The 17013-nt window shown below is 41.4% G+C and overlaps 1 protein-coding gene across 1 annotated transcript; it reads right to left on the bottom strand.

Annotated features, from left to right (window-relative positions):
• Positions 1–384: 384 nt before the first annotated feature.
• Positions 385–15035, bottom strand: side-IV (sidestep IV transmembrane protein). The gene is made up of 16 exons (XM_086840873.1): positions 14753–15035; positions 12895–13083; positions 8280–8815; positions 7855–8174; positions 6896–7314; positions 6404–6548; positions 6127–6257; positions 5662–5821; positions 4714–4883; positions 4474–4597; positions 4230–4390; positions 3824–3965; positions 3634–3757; positions 3169–3551; positions 2256–2467; positions 385–2066 (listed from the first exon to the last, which is right to left on the bottom strand). Exons 3-16 carry the CDS (start codon positions 8681–8683, stop codon positions 1827–1829), a joined length of 3135 nt encoding a protein of 1044 aa, XP_086696999.1. The 5' UTR covers positions 8684–8815; positions 12895–13083; positions 14753–15035; the 3' UTR covers positions 385–1826.
• Between the last annotated feature and the right edge of the window lie 1978 nt (positions 15036–17013).

Here is a 17013-nt window from a genome sequence, read left to right as displayed (position 1 = left end):
GAATACATTAACCTTGCCCCGAGCGGATGGAGGCATCTTCAAGCTGTCAATTGGAGAGAGTACATTTCCCGCTTTAATTGATTTATCATTGCAGCGAAGCGGCACACCGAGGAATCAGGAGGGATCACACAGATCTGGCAGGCGGGGTCGCAGGTCAACGAGGAGCACACACAACCAGGGTGAATATGATATACGATACTTACTCATTAGACTTCCGGAAGATCTAAAGTCGATCCAAATCAATGCCAAGTTCGCTTTCCTAAGTACTAGTGCCGCAGGAGTTAGGTTCGTGTCCGCAATACCTCCTGCTGCCCAAGTGCTTATTAAAGCGGCGAGATGCCCAGCCAGACAGTGAGAACAGTGAAAGTGAAAGTGTAATTCATCTCCATTTAGTTATAATTTAATTGTATTTAATATTTCTCCTAATAGTTACAAAAACTAGGCTTGACAAATTATACTAATCTTTGCGTTTCTGTTCCTGTCCCCGCTTGCACTTTGACAGTTTAAGTGGCGGCAATTCTCTAAGATAGATACACTTTATCCAGATATATTCATATATATATATATATATACTATCCTCAAGCTGCAGAGGTGTCCGCTCCAGGAAGGTTCGACATGACTCAATTCTGGACCTGGACTCGGAAATTGTAGTGACGTGTGGATAGCCTCGATGCCAAATGCCTGGCCTGACCTGGCCTCTGGAGGGAACACGCTCCCTTCGGATCGCTCCGAAGATTTTGTACCTGTGTTGCGGCCTAGCAATTGTTCTATAAATGCTTAATTTACTCTAGATGGGGGCAACACATCGTACCACGTACTCGAACGGCCCGGCTCTCGTCCTCACAATAAATTATGAACTATGTACAGTTTACAGTTGTCGGGTTGGAGCGGTCAGACAATTACAAATTACAAATTATAGGGATAGGAATCGGGACTGGGATAGGGACTCAACTTGGAACTGGTACTGGGGGGGATTCCCAGAGTTCGGCCTGCTGTATAATCATGTATGTACACTTCGCTTAGACCGATACTTAGGACTACTTAGCGCTAGTTAAATACACGTACGCGGTAGCTACACTTAAACACTCGAGTAAATCGAAACGAAAATCAATAGGTAATACTTTTCATAGAGGATATGGACATGATATTCTCACAAATGCGACTCCCGCAGAACTCTGCCGGGAACTCTGGAAGAGTGCAGGTCCTGTTCAGATTAAATGGATATATATATACGTTTATTGGTATACTAAATATGGCGTAAATAAGTTTGCAATCGGCTGGCTCAGTTGCTTTTTTAGCTGTTTGTTTTTTTGGCGCACAACAATGACCATGGGTTAGCTTAGCGAGCGTTAGGATGTCGGCGATATGTTAAGATTGACAGCAATTTGATATATCGGATACCCTCGGGGGATATGTGTGGGATAGGGATACGGATACGGAAGGAGGATATGGTATGTGGGTGAAACAGTAAACGATATGTTCTCAAGTAGTAGTTGTTCTCGTTCACGGCCAGAATATCTCTCTTAGGGCTTAGGACTTAGGGCTTAGGGCCTAATTACAACAACAGATGACAACGATTATTTACAAAACGAGTGTATTGCAGTTACACTTTTGGCATTGCATAAGTACACAAGATGCTTACGAGCTAGGAGAAGTCTTTCCTCAAACCATGCGAATAAGTACGTCTAGCTGCTAGGATATTATTCGATACGATGCGGTACGATACTCATGTATTAATACACTTGCCACGCTATATCATTTGGTTTTGTACACTCAGAAGTAAGTATGGGTGTTGGGATTTGGATTTGGATTCGGATTTGCTTGCTTTATATACAACTTTCCTGTATGCGGTTCGAGGTGGTCACGATCTCCGGCCCTGTCCGGAATCGGTATTCGCTGAGCGACGACGTCACCGAGGGATTGTTCGGACTCAGGAGACTCACCTCCATGGGCTGCGGTGTCAGGTGGTATGAGGACGAGGGCGTCGATGTGCTCACATTGTAGTTCAGCGAGCCCAGCGGCGGACTGCAGGTGGTGATGCCCTTTTTGTTCAGTGTAGCATAGCTCTGTATTAGATGTAATTTTGTGTTTTTTGAAAAGAAAGCGGAAGAGGAAAGCGCCAGAGATGAACACCATGAGATTGGGAATGAATTAACCTTCACCAGAAGCTTGTGCAAAGAACTGGCAACTGTCTATTAAATATATTTCTTCGACAGTTTCCCAGTTCTATTTGGAGGTTTCAGTTTAGTACTCACAATTTGCTTGCTGGGGCGGAAGGTGTAGTGCAGCACCTCGTTCCCGGAGCTGCTCATCAGTCCAATACTGGACAGTCCTTCGGCCGCTCCCAGGCCACCATCGCTACCACCTTTGGCCAGCTCCGTTTCCCGCAGGTAATCGCGCTGCATCAGGCGGTTCGAGGGGCTGGCAAAGCCCGGTGGGGAAACCAGGCTTTTCAGCGGACGTTTTTCTACAAGAAAATTTAATTTGGGAAATGTCAAATGATCAGAATATTATAGAACTTCAGATAAGCTAAAACTAAAGCGTTACATTTCTTTATTCTTACCATCATTTAAACTAAAATCTACAAATGGTATATAAACAAAATGTGTCAGTAAATAAGAAAGAAATCTATTTTTGGAAGACCAAATTATTGAACCGAATCTATGGTAATTAAGCTTAAAATATTTGCATTCCTTAAATCGATATTTTTAGGTGACAATTTTTACGACAAATCCAATTTTAAAAATCTCATAACTGAGCCAAAAATCCATTAATTTCAATTCGGAAAGCGTTGTTATGTTAGATTTTACTAGGTTAATAAATCTGCATACCAAATATAAAGTTTAAAAAAAATCAATTTTTTGTCAAATTTTGACAATTTTAATGAAAAAAATTTAAAAATTTATTTTTCCTTCGGACATAACTAGATCGATTCAGCTGTCAATGCTGATCAATAATATATTTGATTTATGGGGTCGGAAATGATTCCTTCAATTTGTTTTAAGCTACGGACTGATACAATGATATACTTTTAAAGATAAAGAAATAAGGAAATGATATCTTTTTTAGTAAAATTGCAAGCATAATCTCTTTAATATATATTATTTTATTTATTAGACATAACAATATCCTCAAATATTCCCCCTAAAGACTCCCATTGATACTCACCATACTGATTTGGTATTACATCCGGATCGGTGTCATCTATTTCGGCCTGGTCGGCCATCGGACTATGTCGTGTACGAGCCGTGGAGCGCATTGTGTCCCCGGGCAGGGTTACCAACCCACCCATCGGCGAATTGCCTTTCATGCCCCCATCCAGTCCCATGCCGAGGCCACCACCACTGCCTCCCACACCGACACCGACACCGCCACCACCCACATCGCCCAGTGCGGCGCCATCGCAATTGATGGGCAGGAGGCTGTGGTGCGGCTGATGGTTGTTGCCGGAGCCATCCGTCTGGACGCCGGGATGCAGCGGGTCCAGCTGGCAGTCCGCCGGTATCGTCAGCTGCGTGTGCTTGGCCACCTTCAGGTTGCTGTCGCTGCGCCTGCAATTTAAATGGGGCCATTAGGACGAAGCCGCAGCCATTACCCATTAGCCATTAGGCCGTGAGCGGGAGCTGTCCGTACCGATTGGAGAACCTCCGGTAGATGGCCGCCATCATGATGCAGAAGATGGCGAAGAGCAGGCCGCAGAAAAGGGTCAGGCCCGCCAGGAACGGAGAGAGGGGCATCGACAGCCCGGTGGAGGCGCCTGCGAGGCCGCAATTAAATTATTTGTTGCATAATTCCCAATTAGTGAACGAAGGGGGTTACCCACCTGTGAACTTGGCCACGCCCTTGAAGTTGATGTCGTCGATTATGGTGGGCTCGGAACGACCTTTGGCATTAACGGCGAATATCACCATGCGATAGGTGGCCGCCTGATCCAGATTGTCTATCACAAAGGTCACCGGTGTGTGCTTGATAATTGGGAAGATATTTAACATTAAATATATAAAATAATATATATTCATTAAAGAAACAGCCCCCTTAAACATAAACTCTCGTAAATTAAAAATTCACAAAGCGCCCAAAAGAATGCAAAGAATATTTTGCCCGCCTAATCGGATACTTTCTGGCATACTTAAAGGCCATTAGGCCATTTAATCTAACCCCCATTGATTATAAACCCCAAGGATAAAGATGCTTTATGGGTCTGCCCGGTAATTAGCTGTCTAACTTACCGAAACCGTGATGTTCCTGGCCAATCGCAGCGTATTTAACTCCACCAGCTCCAGCATGAATCCTTGGGGAAGACCACCATCGAATCCCTCCAGGCAATCGACCTGCAGCGAGTCCACCGACTGATTGGTCACCGAGCAGTTCTGCAAGGGAAAGGGTCGACCTGCGGATGGAGTTACGGAGTTCCGGAGTTCGGATCGATTAGCTAAGATAATTCCTGCGATAATAACGACGATGGGTGCTTACCGGCTGCCACAATCTGGAACACGCAGGGACTCTTCTGCATGCCAATGGAGTTCTTGCCCCAACAGGAAATGGTGCCGTAGTCCAGGTCCGTGCTCGGCGTGTAGTTCAATCGCGACATGCCCGTCTTTTTTGAGGAGAAAAAAATAAAAAAGGGATACGTGGATACATGGATACACGGATGCAAGCTAGTTAACTTGGCTCCACCTCTTGAGTGGCCCTCTTTGGGGAAATCAATCCTACCTCGCTCGAGTGCAGGCGGGCTGGCAGCTCCGTTTGCTCACCGGATGAGTTGAAGGTCCAATGGAAGGAATCTGCCGGCGGCGAGGCATCCACTTCACATTTCAGGGGCAGGGTCTCGTGCTTAAGGGCGCCCAGGAGCTCCTCATGGTCCGTAGCACAGATCGGGGCATCTATCGGGGGCGAGTGAGTAATTGGAGCGCTTATTAAAATATTTAACGCCCTCTTAAACGGCTTGCACCGAGCGAATAAGGAGGATGTGCGGGCTAATGCACTGGGAAAAATAATTAAAAACTAAATTAATCTCCACTGCCTTTTGGTTAAAAGGAATTCCACTAATCGGAGACTAATTTTTCATATGAGACTCTATTTAAAGCATTTAATATTGCTCTTTAATATTAAGTAGTATTTTTTTCAGTGAAGCTCCCTAAACGGGCTTAAATTAATACCATATTCCGGATTTCTCCGGCACATTTTGGGCATGGAGATAGTAGCTAAGTCCGACCCCAGCTTCTGGTCATTTTGTGCCCGAGTCAGATTCAGATTCGGATTCAGATTCAAATTCAGAGGAGTCCGATGCGGGGGACAAAGGCTGGAGATGGGGGTGCCCAAGAGTGCCAAGGCAATGCATTCATTGCGCCATAATCTTGGTCATTAACGTGAGTCCGTGGGTGGCAGGGGGAATGGGATTCCGGAGAGGGGACACATATACCTACATACTGCGCCTTTGTTCTTGGCTGGGGGCCAGAACCTAGCACTGAGCCCCGTACTCTAAATACATTAAGAGCCATTCAAACTCAAGGATTAAATTGGAAATTACAGAGACGTTAGTTCAAAGCCAAACTTTGGTGACTTCGAGGACGAGGCTTGGGCTCAGGGCAGGAGCCGTGGCTGCAGGGAAGGGTCTGTTGGATGGGCTGTTGGATGGGGATTTGGCAGCGATTTACTTACAGCGTATGCGCAATGTGACCGGATTACTGGGGCCCTTGCCCTCCGAGTTGACAGCCAGGCAGGTGTAGTCGCCGGCCGAGGCACGTGAGACGCTCTGGAGGACCAGGGATTGATCCGAAAGGATAACGCCCGCGGAGATGTTATGCTGCAGCTCCTTGCCCTGCATAGAGCAAAAAGAAATATTGATTTTATTAGTATATGGTAGGTATTTCTAGCCTAGCAATATGAGACTTAATGGTAAGTAGAAGTCTTCTTTTTATCATTCGGAATTTGACTAGTTGAGTTTAAGTTATTAACTGATTATTAAAACTATCGATGAAGTAAATACAACTATTATTAATCCCTCATCTAAGAACTTATCTATAGAAAAACTTTACCAAGTTCTCTTTAATTTAAATTCAAATATCAAAGGACGCCACTTTCTCCCCGTGTATGTGGGACACCTTTCGTCGCGGACTGACTTACGTTATGGAACCAGGACATCTTGTACGGCTTCGGGTTCGCCAGGACAATGCACTCGAAGTACGCATCGTCGCCCTCCTTGATGTCATCGGGATTCAGCGAGGAGCCAATCTTGAGCGTCGTGGTGGGCTGGTCTGTGGGCACATGGTATATAAGAAAAAATAATATAGAACGAAAACGAAAATGAAAACGAAAATCGAGAAGCGAGAAAGGAAAAGCGATTTTTTTGCAATTAGGCTTCACCCTCTCGCTGAGGCAGCGGTTACGGGGATTTCCTTACAATGGACAATGAGTCGCCATTTGTCCTCGATGGCGCTGCCGTCGATGAATTGATTTTCTGCCCGACATGTTAAATATTTGCCATCGTCCTCGCGTCCGGGCGTAAACGTCAGGATACTTAGAGATTGATTATCGGGTTCATTAAACTAAAAAAGAAACGCAAACAGAGTCCATTAGGAAATGAATAATGAAACGGAAGCGGGTCGAAAGTAACGCAGCGCTACGAAATAGAACGGAACCGTGCGCCAAGGAGCCGAGGAGTCGAGGACTCAAGGAACCAAGGACCAAGGCCAAGGCAAATACATAAGCGAAAATGGAAAGGAAATTTGTGGCAATTATAAGCGACGCACACAGTACACAATATTAATTTGTATTTAATTAATGAGTTCGGGACTTTGCGCATTTATTATGAGTTTAGTTTGGTTTGGCCCGTGCCCGTTCCCGTGCCCGCTCCCATGCCCCTGGCCAAGTTTATCCCTCCGCCCAGACTTACATTCTTGGTTAGCTTCTTCAGCTGTTTGCTGCCCTTCCACCAGGTGATGAGCGCCGGCGGCTTCGATCCAGAGCTCTTGCACTCCACATCGTAGGTGCGATCCGCGGATACGAATCGATCCTTGGTGAGGATGTGCACGGCCATGGGTTTCACTGGTGGATATAATAGGTAATTAGTAGCAAATTCTAGAACATACTTAGCATCATTTTGCTCACAATTGACATCCAAGACGACGACCTTGTTATTGGGGGGCGTCAGGTTCGTGTTGCTGGCCACGCACATCAGCCGGGAGTTGAGGTGCTGCCGGCCCACATTGGGGTAGGACAGGTGGTTCACAGTCTTCCCGTCGACCCGCTGCTCAAAGGATTCGTCGATGGCCGTGTTGTCCAAGTACCACGTGACGTTGGGTCGCGGACGACCTGGATTTCGGCGGGATAAATAATTCATAAATGCAGATAAATAAATAACAAAAAATAAATAATTCAGCCTGGAAATATGTAACACGAATTTCAGGGGGGAGACCTTAACAAAGTGGATGCTAACTGACACAGTAAAAGAGGGCTTCGGAATTTAAAATTTAAGCATTTACAACTTTCGAACAGCGAAAAGGCAACCCTTGCATTCGAAAGTTAACGAAAAACTTTTCTGTAATCTTTTAATTGACAGAGCCTGTGTTCCCCTTTGAAATGCAGGAATCCTTGAAACTTTTCGGAGAGGCTTTTAATGATTGTTTTTTGAAAATTAAACCAAGAAGATTAAACCACTCAACAGGTTGTCTATTTGATTTCAGCTTAAAGGGTAAACTACTATGTTGAGCGAAACAAATTGGAATACTCCTAATAAAGAAAACATGTACTTAATTCGAAGTCAAATAACTTCCCTTAGACTTGTAGTTAAAACTAAAAAAGTATTTAATATGGAAACCGAAAAATTCTTCTATTTTAAGGATATTAACTTACCGCCAGAGACTTCGCAGGTGAGGACAATGTCGTTGCCCTCGTTAAAGGACTCCACATTTCCTGCCTTCTCGTGCCTATTCTGACCGTAGATGATCGGCCTGTCTGGTGGCACTATGACGGTGAGATTAATCTTTAGGTTACGAGTGGGCGAATTCCGGAAGTCGACGCGACACCGATAGACGCCCTCGTCCTCGATGCGGATGTTGTCGATCTTCAACTGGGCGGGATGTGTGGTGCTGCTGAAATGGGCGCGACTGCCAAAGGCCGCGGGTGAAGACCACAGACGAGCCTGACCGAACTGGCGGCCACGGACATCGAAGCTGTAAATTATAATTTTTGATTTAATTAACACAAAATATAGTTTATTAAATAAGTTGAAATACTAAATAAATATCGATACAAAATAGAAAAGTTACTCTACTCACTTGTATATGGGTTCACCGTCGCCCTCGCGGAACCACAGCACCATGTAGACCGCGTCATCCCGCTCCTGCGGCGAGATGTCACAGGGCAGCATCGCCTGGCGTCCGAGGACACCCTGCACGGTGGTCAGTGGAACCGGACGGTCCAAATTCTGCATGAGCTCATCCTGTTCAATATAAGTGCCCAATGTGTGGGCAATACCCGTGAGCATTAGCAACGGCAGGAGTAAATGTCTCCACGCTTTGGAACAGGTGTATTTGCATGGTTGGGATGTGGCTTTAGCTCTTCTCCTCGGGTTATGAGTCCCTCGATCCTCCTGCTCCTGCTCTAGCTCCAGCTCGTGCCCATCTAATCTCTCAATCCGATGGCAGCAAAATCCTTGAAATGATGATTCCTCGTGATGCATGTTTTTTGCTTTCTCTTTATTCAAAAGTGTCACTTGATTGGACTATTCTTTTTGGCCCTTTTCATAGCCATCGATAGCTCACGCCATTTTCGTCCATACTCCAGACTTTAAGGGGAAAACTAAGATGATTATCTGCACAAAAAAATAAATTAGTTATTAGAAAGTTACTTTACTCAACATCTACCTCTCTCAATATCTGTATTAAAAAATAACTAAATGAACACTTGTATTAGACTTCTTAATAAACTCTTAAAGTTGTCTATGTAGTCTTTGTTCTCTATAATTATAAAATATAAAAGTTAAATTTCGAGCTCTTGAGAATATATTTCCTCTCATATTTCGTTGTCAAAACGCCATCCTTCACTCCCATTAACTATATTTTTCTCCTGTGTATAGCACTTTCATGTCCGTTCAGAAAATATGAAACATTGTAAGTTACTTTAGAAATTCTTGCTTACAACATACTTAAATTACATTCTCCTTTCCCTTTGTAGTTTTATTTTTGGCTCTCCTGTAGCCGTATCAAATGCTTGGTTACCAAAAATATTTGTAAATTCCAGCCTGTCACTAATGAATCTAATAAACTTGCAAACCGGGGGCAGAAAGTGCATGAATGTGAATTTGTAAAGTTGCTTTCCAAATATATAATACAATTAAGTTTGCCTTAAAAGTTTAGTCAGGAGATATTTCAAATATTTCACATTGAAGGGAATTTCGTTTTGCCCAATTTCAGAAAACTACGTATGCCAACTAATCTAGAGAAACAGAGAGAGCTTTTAAAATTAAAAAAGGCTCATAAATGCAGATGGCTTATGTGAATGATGGCCATATTTCTTGACTAGAAAGATAAGAGCTTCAGGTTTTTGAGCTCGAGACACTGGGAATGTAGTTCTGAGGAAAGCAATCAAGATATGAATCTAAGCATTAATAAGCCCGCATTTCGAATACTCAATTTGCAATGAAAGCACCTTACGAAGCATACTTCAGGGCGCTTCAAGCTCGTTTGCCATATCTGTAAAAGGCTTTAATAGATGGAACCAATTGATGGTCAGCTACAAGGGCATAAATTTAAATACTGTTGATTTCTTTTTGTATTTTTGGTAAACGTGTCCATTGTCTCTCTGGCCACAATTAATAACCGCTGTCAGTGCCATTCATTTCGCTAATAAATCAAAAGTATTTAAGAGAACAATGCGTTCCGGGATCAACACGTCCCACACATTTTCATGATTTTTATAGAGTCAGGCAGAGAGTCTTTTACCAAAGTCGCTTCAGTGTAACTAATAGTTTTATTCGCCGGTAATCATCGCTGCATCTGCCAACTTCTAGAGGTATTCATGACTCTCGGCTCTCGACCAGGTTGGAATTCATGACGCATTTGCGGTCGACTCACTCAATTTGCGGAGGGTTTTGTCAACGTAATATCTTTAAAAATGTGAAGTCATTTGTTTTGGCACATGGCCAAAAACTGAAAATCAAAACTGACAGGGCGAGAAAAGCTGAGTAAGTTGTGGACGGATTTTGGACAAGAAAGTATGGTAGTGATTGGCCAGTCGTAGTCACAGTCGTAAAAGATGATGATGATGATGGCCAAAAGGCCAGGCATATGGCCAGCTTAGATCCCATCCGTCGATAACAAAAGGGGAAAGAGTTATGGGTATGGCAGTAACGAATTTCTGAGATTCCAGCCGTGGCTCATGCTCATATGTCCACTCAAAGTTATGGGCCTAATGCCCCTTTATGGCCATTTAATGTTATAACTTAATTAATTATTACGATATTCCATTTCCCCCCGTCGCGGAAAAGAGCTGCTCATAAATATGCGCACAATTTGCCTATGAATGTGATAGCCAAACACTTGGCCCAGAGACTCGAGATAGAAAAACAGACTAAAGAGTATAGCAAGGGATAGGTTTACAAAAGGGCATCATCATACCCTGATCAATAAGGGTATGATGCTTTCAATAGCTCTTTAAGTAATTTAGATAACATTCAAAATTTAAATAATATTCTATCTCATCCATCATTTATTTTCTAAGCCAGTTTTTATTTTGTTTTTTTTTTTTTGGTGGATTGAAAAACAACTCTTCTTCATTTTAGATAACATTCAATATGAAATTAAAATGCTGCCATATCAATCAGCTGCTTTGCTAATTAAATGTATCTTTTAAATCACCCAACTACCTACCTAAATTTTGATTTTGATGGACTTCCAAGGGTATCTGTAGGCCCTTTGTGGGGCTCTCCATTCCCTTTGTTAGCCAATTTTGGTTATTACCAGCCAAATATTTTGAATGCTGACAAACTGACCCCACAGAGAAAAATAACAAAAAAAAACTAAAGACAGAACCGGTTATCTGAGTGAACTTGAATTCCTCACTGCTTAAAATTCATTAGCTTTTATCTGTTTTTATTGCCTCATAGAATAAACAATAGATGCGTTGATTTATTAATTATTTATTTCGATTTTACGTTACAAATAATGAAATAATATTTCCATGCCGGACAGAAAAATAAAACCGACTGAAAAGCCAACAAAACGTTTTTCCGATTGTTTGATTGAAGGTGTCGCATTAAAGTATAAAATTTAAAAGGCCAACTAAGCCTCGGACATCGGCGTAAACAGGAATTTATACGTTTACACCTGTAATTTCAATTTCCGTTCGCTGGCTGCGGCTGATGCCACTCAAAGACGCTAAGCGTTTTCTAATGGACGCAATTAAAGTGAGTAGTCTCCCCCTTTCTCTGGACAAGAGGTCCAGGAACCCCATCCTCCTTCCTCCGGAGAAGTCGTAAACTTGATTTCCTATGCACTCCTCCCAAAACACATTCCCCATGGGCGCTTTGTTCGCACATGGAGGTGCGAATTTTTCAGCCTGAAAGCAGATCAAAGATATTTGCATTTGCATATCCCCCATCGAACTATAGTGAGTGTATGTATGAGCAGGGACGTCGCGTCATGCCAAAGGGGGGCACCGGGGTGGCTCAAGCCCCTCGCACTCATCGTTGGCATTAATAAGTATAAATAACTCTTTGATGGGCAGCCGGTTGCTAGCTGGCCGGCAAGTTTAGTTTGTTTAGTTTGCTGGCCATTTGTACAAAACACCTTTGGCTTCTACACGAAATATGACAAGAAATCAACCGAAACCGGTTTCGGCATTCGATGTAATGTGATTTTTTGTGAGAAACACCCAGAAAAACGGCAACACACTTGGAAAAATATACAAAGTTAAGTGGAGATGGCTTTTCTTTTCTGGAAATTAAGTTTTATATTTATTAAAGATTTAATTTGGTTGTAAATGTACTGAGATGATTGTGCTTTTACCATAAATAGTTTATCAAATAAAATTAAAGCATAATTCACATAGTTCCTTTTAATCGGTATTTTCATACATTTATTAAATATATATTGTATTATAAATTTGCCAAAGAAATATTCCAAGGTAAACACAAACTGGGATTTTATTAGAAACCCATCCTTTCCCCATTGGTGATAAAAATATTGAAGAGAATCTATGACCTATGCTAATATTTAAACAAGGACTTATATTCAACATACCAAAGCTTTAATAAACAAATAAGCACATAAACGTTTTTGTTAATTACTTAATTCTCAGAAACTCTGGCTATCTCCAGGCAAATTTTGTCAAAATTTTAAACCAAAAAACACCCACTTTCTATTAAAAATATATTCCCAAATTTGTAAGGACTAGATTTTTTAAAGTGCAAAGAAAAACGGATACGTCGCGCTTGAAATGCTAAAAGATGTTTGTGGGCCCGAGCCGCTGTGCTGGCCAACCGATGTTGTCTCTGTTTGCCGGTTGCTGTGGTGTTGCTAATTAAGATTACAGACATCGATACTTTTCGGAAAGCAGTGGCACGTACACAGATACACACGGAACAGGGTATACCTTGAGTGTATATATATAAATATACCCGATAACTGTGTGTAAAAAGATGGCCAGAAGCCGAAAGCAAAGGTAAAATCTGGTAAAAGGCCGAGCTGAGCCCGGCAAAAGGCAGTTGATAGCTCCCCAAAGTGCTACATCAACGCCAAGTGACAGCGCCGAGTCTCGAACTTGAGATGGGGCTCGGACTCGGATTCGGTCCCGGGCTCCTGGCTTATTAATTATGTAGCTTAATTTGCGATTATGCAGATATGCACGAGCATAAATTTTGAGGAAAATAAGCAGCCAGCGGAGATAACTCACCTGCTAATGTATGTGCATATATGCCGGCCGATTTCATTCAATATTCCATGTTGTTTTTATTGGCCATCGGTTAGGCGTTTGCTTTGTTTAACTTGGTTTGCCTGGAACTCCAACTTGAATCTGTTCTGGGCCAGTTTCTGGCGAGTTTCTTTTAATGAGCAGACACGCCGTCTGCCATCTGAGATGAATCTGCGAGGTAACCGGAAGAGCACACATTTAAAAAACTTGCAAACCGATTTGCCCGCCTAATTGGTTCTGATTTACGGTCGGATTTAGTTTTGACTTCATTTCACCAATGATTCCACTATGCCCCACTATTGTGGCCAAAGTGTAATCAAGTGTCGACTAGTGAGGATCTCTCGAGTCTCCTCTCGCTGTGACAACTATTACCATAACAAATCAGCGCGCCTGCCACTGACAGGGCCAATTGAACCGCACACGGAGCAACGACGACGACAAAGCAAAAAAAATATATATTTACACGGCACCCGACTATCGGAGGGCTGTTCAGGGAGCAAGGAGTGGATTCGGGACTCAGGATGGGACTCCGACACGAGTCACCAAACAACAGAGACGAACGGAGGCCGCCATATCCTTGCAGCCAGTATTCTGCCGGTTCCTTTTTTATGCCACAGTCGTAAATTCCAATTATCGACGAGCTCGAGGCACGGCACCGCAAACCGAGCAGCAAGCGGCGAGTCCTCCTGCTCCTGCTCCCTGTTCCCGCTACTGCTCCTCCATACCCTTCCGTTCCACCAAGTGGAGAGCCACTGGAGTGGCTGGCAACTGGAGTGGAGTGGAGTGGCATGGAGCCGATTTTCAAAGTCAGCCACGGCAACGTTTGTTGCTATTTCAGTCTCACTCTGCATTTTCATACGATTCTTTTTAAATACATATTTTTTTGGGGTAATCCTCGAGGCTTCAAGCTTGTGCACTTTAAGCGCTTTTACTACTTTTATTTATTTGTTTTTGTTTAATTATTCTTGTTTGAATGTCAGTCATGGCAATTGCATTGCGGTTTTATTTATACACAATTTGTAAAGATTCTTTTTGAGTGTTTTGCATTGAGGTTTGAGGAAATCTTTTGTGGAAAATTCAAGTCAGAAAGTTATTTAACAGAAACTTTAAAAAGCACAAAAATATAATTGATTTTCTTGTGTAATTATAAAAAAAAGATATATAATTGCTTGTAATTAGTTTTTAATCATTTGGCTATTATGTTCTTAAATTAACTAGGGACTTCAATAAAGTTTGTAATTTGTATATGGTTATTATTCTAACAATGCAATTGCTTAGATATTTATGTAATTTATAAGCTATTTTGTATCATTTTATATCTTTTATCATTTCTGGGAACCTATAAACAATTTCGTAGAATTATTCAATCATTTTATTGGTTTCTTAGCTTGTCAGACAATTGTATTTTAACGTTTTAATTCGCTTTAAACGTATTTAAATGGCTTTGATCACTCTTTTTGGGAGGCAATAACAATAACACTGAGGCACAGTTTAGCTAAACACGATTTCATTATACTTTGGTTATTTATGTGCTGTTTCTTTGATATATTCGTTTTCAGTTAATTTTTGTGTGTTGAGTTTCCATGAGAATTTTGCGAGCTTCCTGCCGGCTTCTTATGGCAGACATTCACGGCACACTTTTTAGCATTTGGTTGGACTGACGTTTTGATTAAAGATAATTTCCATTTATCACTTTGCTATCGATATCGATGGGCCTGCGGCCGGACGCCCGTGCCTTTACGATGCTTTTATTAAGCACTTGGCCACTAAATCCTGTATCTGAACACAATGGCAAACACCTCAGCGCCTCAGCGCGCTGCCGCTCGGCTCAGATACTCACACTGAGATACACTGGGATACACGAGCACCGTGCACTTGCGTCCGTAGTGGTGCGTGCTCGAGTACGAGAGCCGAGAACCCTTGTGGGTGTGTGTGTGTGTGTGCGGACTTACGGGTGTGCGTATGTGTGTATATGTGTGTGTATGTGCGTGTGCGAGAGGAACGCTTTAAATGGAAAGCCTGAAGCGAACGGATTGGGCTACATTTCCACTTGGGCCGCTCGCGTTTTCCGATAGCAACATGTGTACCGTTATGAGTTCGCGTATCTACTGGATACGTTCGTCGTCAGCGCGTTCGTAGATGCTTTGATTTCACTTCGAATCGCAGCGAGTTCGAAAACGATGAACTGAGCGAGTTCGAAAACGAACGCAAGAGCAACGCCAAAGAGAGCGCCGTTCACGAAACTTGGCATACGATATTCGAGGTGGGACCCAATGTTAACAGTATATCGTATGTTTGGACAAACTACACGCTCATCCTCGCTGCGGGAAAATTTCGATTGACAAATTTCGCCATTTCCCGCTTTCCACTTTCCGTCTTTCCCCCCTTCTTTTGCCACTAAACTCTGCGCTTATTTATGCGTGAAGATTGCCCCTCAAACGGCAGATATTCGCTGCGATGGGCGATAAAAGTTGTCGCTGTAAAAGTAATTAGAGCTAGACACGATTACACCATGTCCTATGCCGCTTACATATCGCTCGGCCGATACAGATACTTGCCGCTTAACAGATGAATAATTGCTTTTGCCAAAAGAATCTTAAAGGTGGCATTTACATTGGCCAAGAACTCGCTGACAGTGAGTGGTTAATTATTTAAGAAAAACTGTATTTAAGTTGAGCTGGATACATTTGTGCTTCAGGGAGTGTAAAAAATTCTTTAAGCTCTTATTACCAAACTCAGGAACAAGCCTTTGGCAAGGACATTATGGAAATATTTTCTTTATTAATGGGAGATTACAATTTCCTTAAAAGAATATATTATTATGTGCATTTTAGGTATATTAGATATTTTTTTATATGCTTACTTTTTGGGTCAAAATCAAAGTATTTCAAGTTTTTTAACTAAGCCAAATATTTGTAAATTTCAATTCGGAAAGCTTTTCTGTGCAAGTTTTTAAAAGGTTAACAAATCTGCATAGCTGAGTTTTCAAATTAAAAATATTCCATTTTGTGTCAATTTTTTACAATTTTAATGATGTAACCCCTTTGAAAATTTAGAAAATTTGAAAAAATTTTAAAAATTTATTTCTTTACCAAACATGGCTAGATCGATTCAGCTGACAATCCTGATCAATAATATATATGATTTATTGGGTCGGAAATGACTCCTTCACTTTGTTCCAAGCTTCTGATTAAAATAAAAATAATCTGCAATGGAATAAATATATATAAATATTGGAAATTAATATTTTAAGCAGCATTTAAATAAAAATCTACAATGAACAAGATTGGAAACTAACTTCGGGAACCTTATATTCCCATGAACTTTTCATATAAATTGTGGGATTGAATCGGAAATCGATCATAATTAAGCTTAAAATATCCGCATCCTTTAAAACGATATTTATTGATATTTTATATGAAAATTTTTTCCACAAAACTGAAGTTTAAAAAACCCATAACTAACACAAAAAAGCTTTTATTTTAATTCAGAAAGCGTTCCTTGGTTAGTTTTTATAAGGTTAACAAATCTACATACTAAATATAAAGATTTGAAAAATTAAATTTTTTGTCCATTTTTAACAATTTTAACGATGTAACCCCTTATAAAATTTTGAAATTTTAAAAAATTTCGAAAAATTTGTTTTTAACCAGACATTTCTAGATCAATTGGGCTGTCGATGCTGATCAATGATTTATAGGGTCGGAAATGACTCCTTCACCGAATTGACTATTATTTTAATATCCCGCAAGGGTATAAAAATCATATAAAAGACAAATCCGACAGGTATAATTATAATATTACTTCAGAATACCTCGCACATACATATATGTTAATTCGTTGAAAATCGGGTTTTTGGCCAACTTATTAAGCACTCTGTTGACCTATACAAAATTATGCAAAGAAAACAAAAAAGAACAATGCTTATTCACCATTAACTTTTATTTATATACGAAATGATAGCACTTTAAGATCAACAATTATAACTCATTGATTCATCGTTGGTTTTATTTTTCGTATAATCGAAAACATTTAAAGGGTTTATATATAGACTAAATATATTTTAAATCTTTACCAGAAATCTATATAAATCATAGAGAA

Source organism: Drosophila serrata, unplaced genomic scaffold (assembly GCF_035046125.1).
Source record: "Drosophila serrata isolate PLE 108 unplaced genomic scaffold, ASM3504612v1 contig_382, whole genome shotgun sequence".
Taxonomy (NCBI): domain Eukaryota; kingdom Metazoa; phylum Arthropoda; class Insecta; order Diptera; family Drosophilidae; genus Drosophila; species Drosophila serrata.
This window is presented reverse-complemented; position numbering and strand designations above follow the sequence as displayed.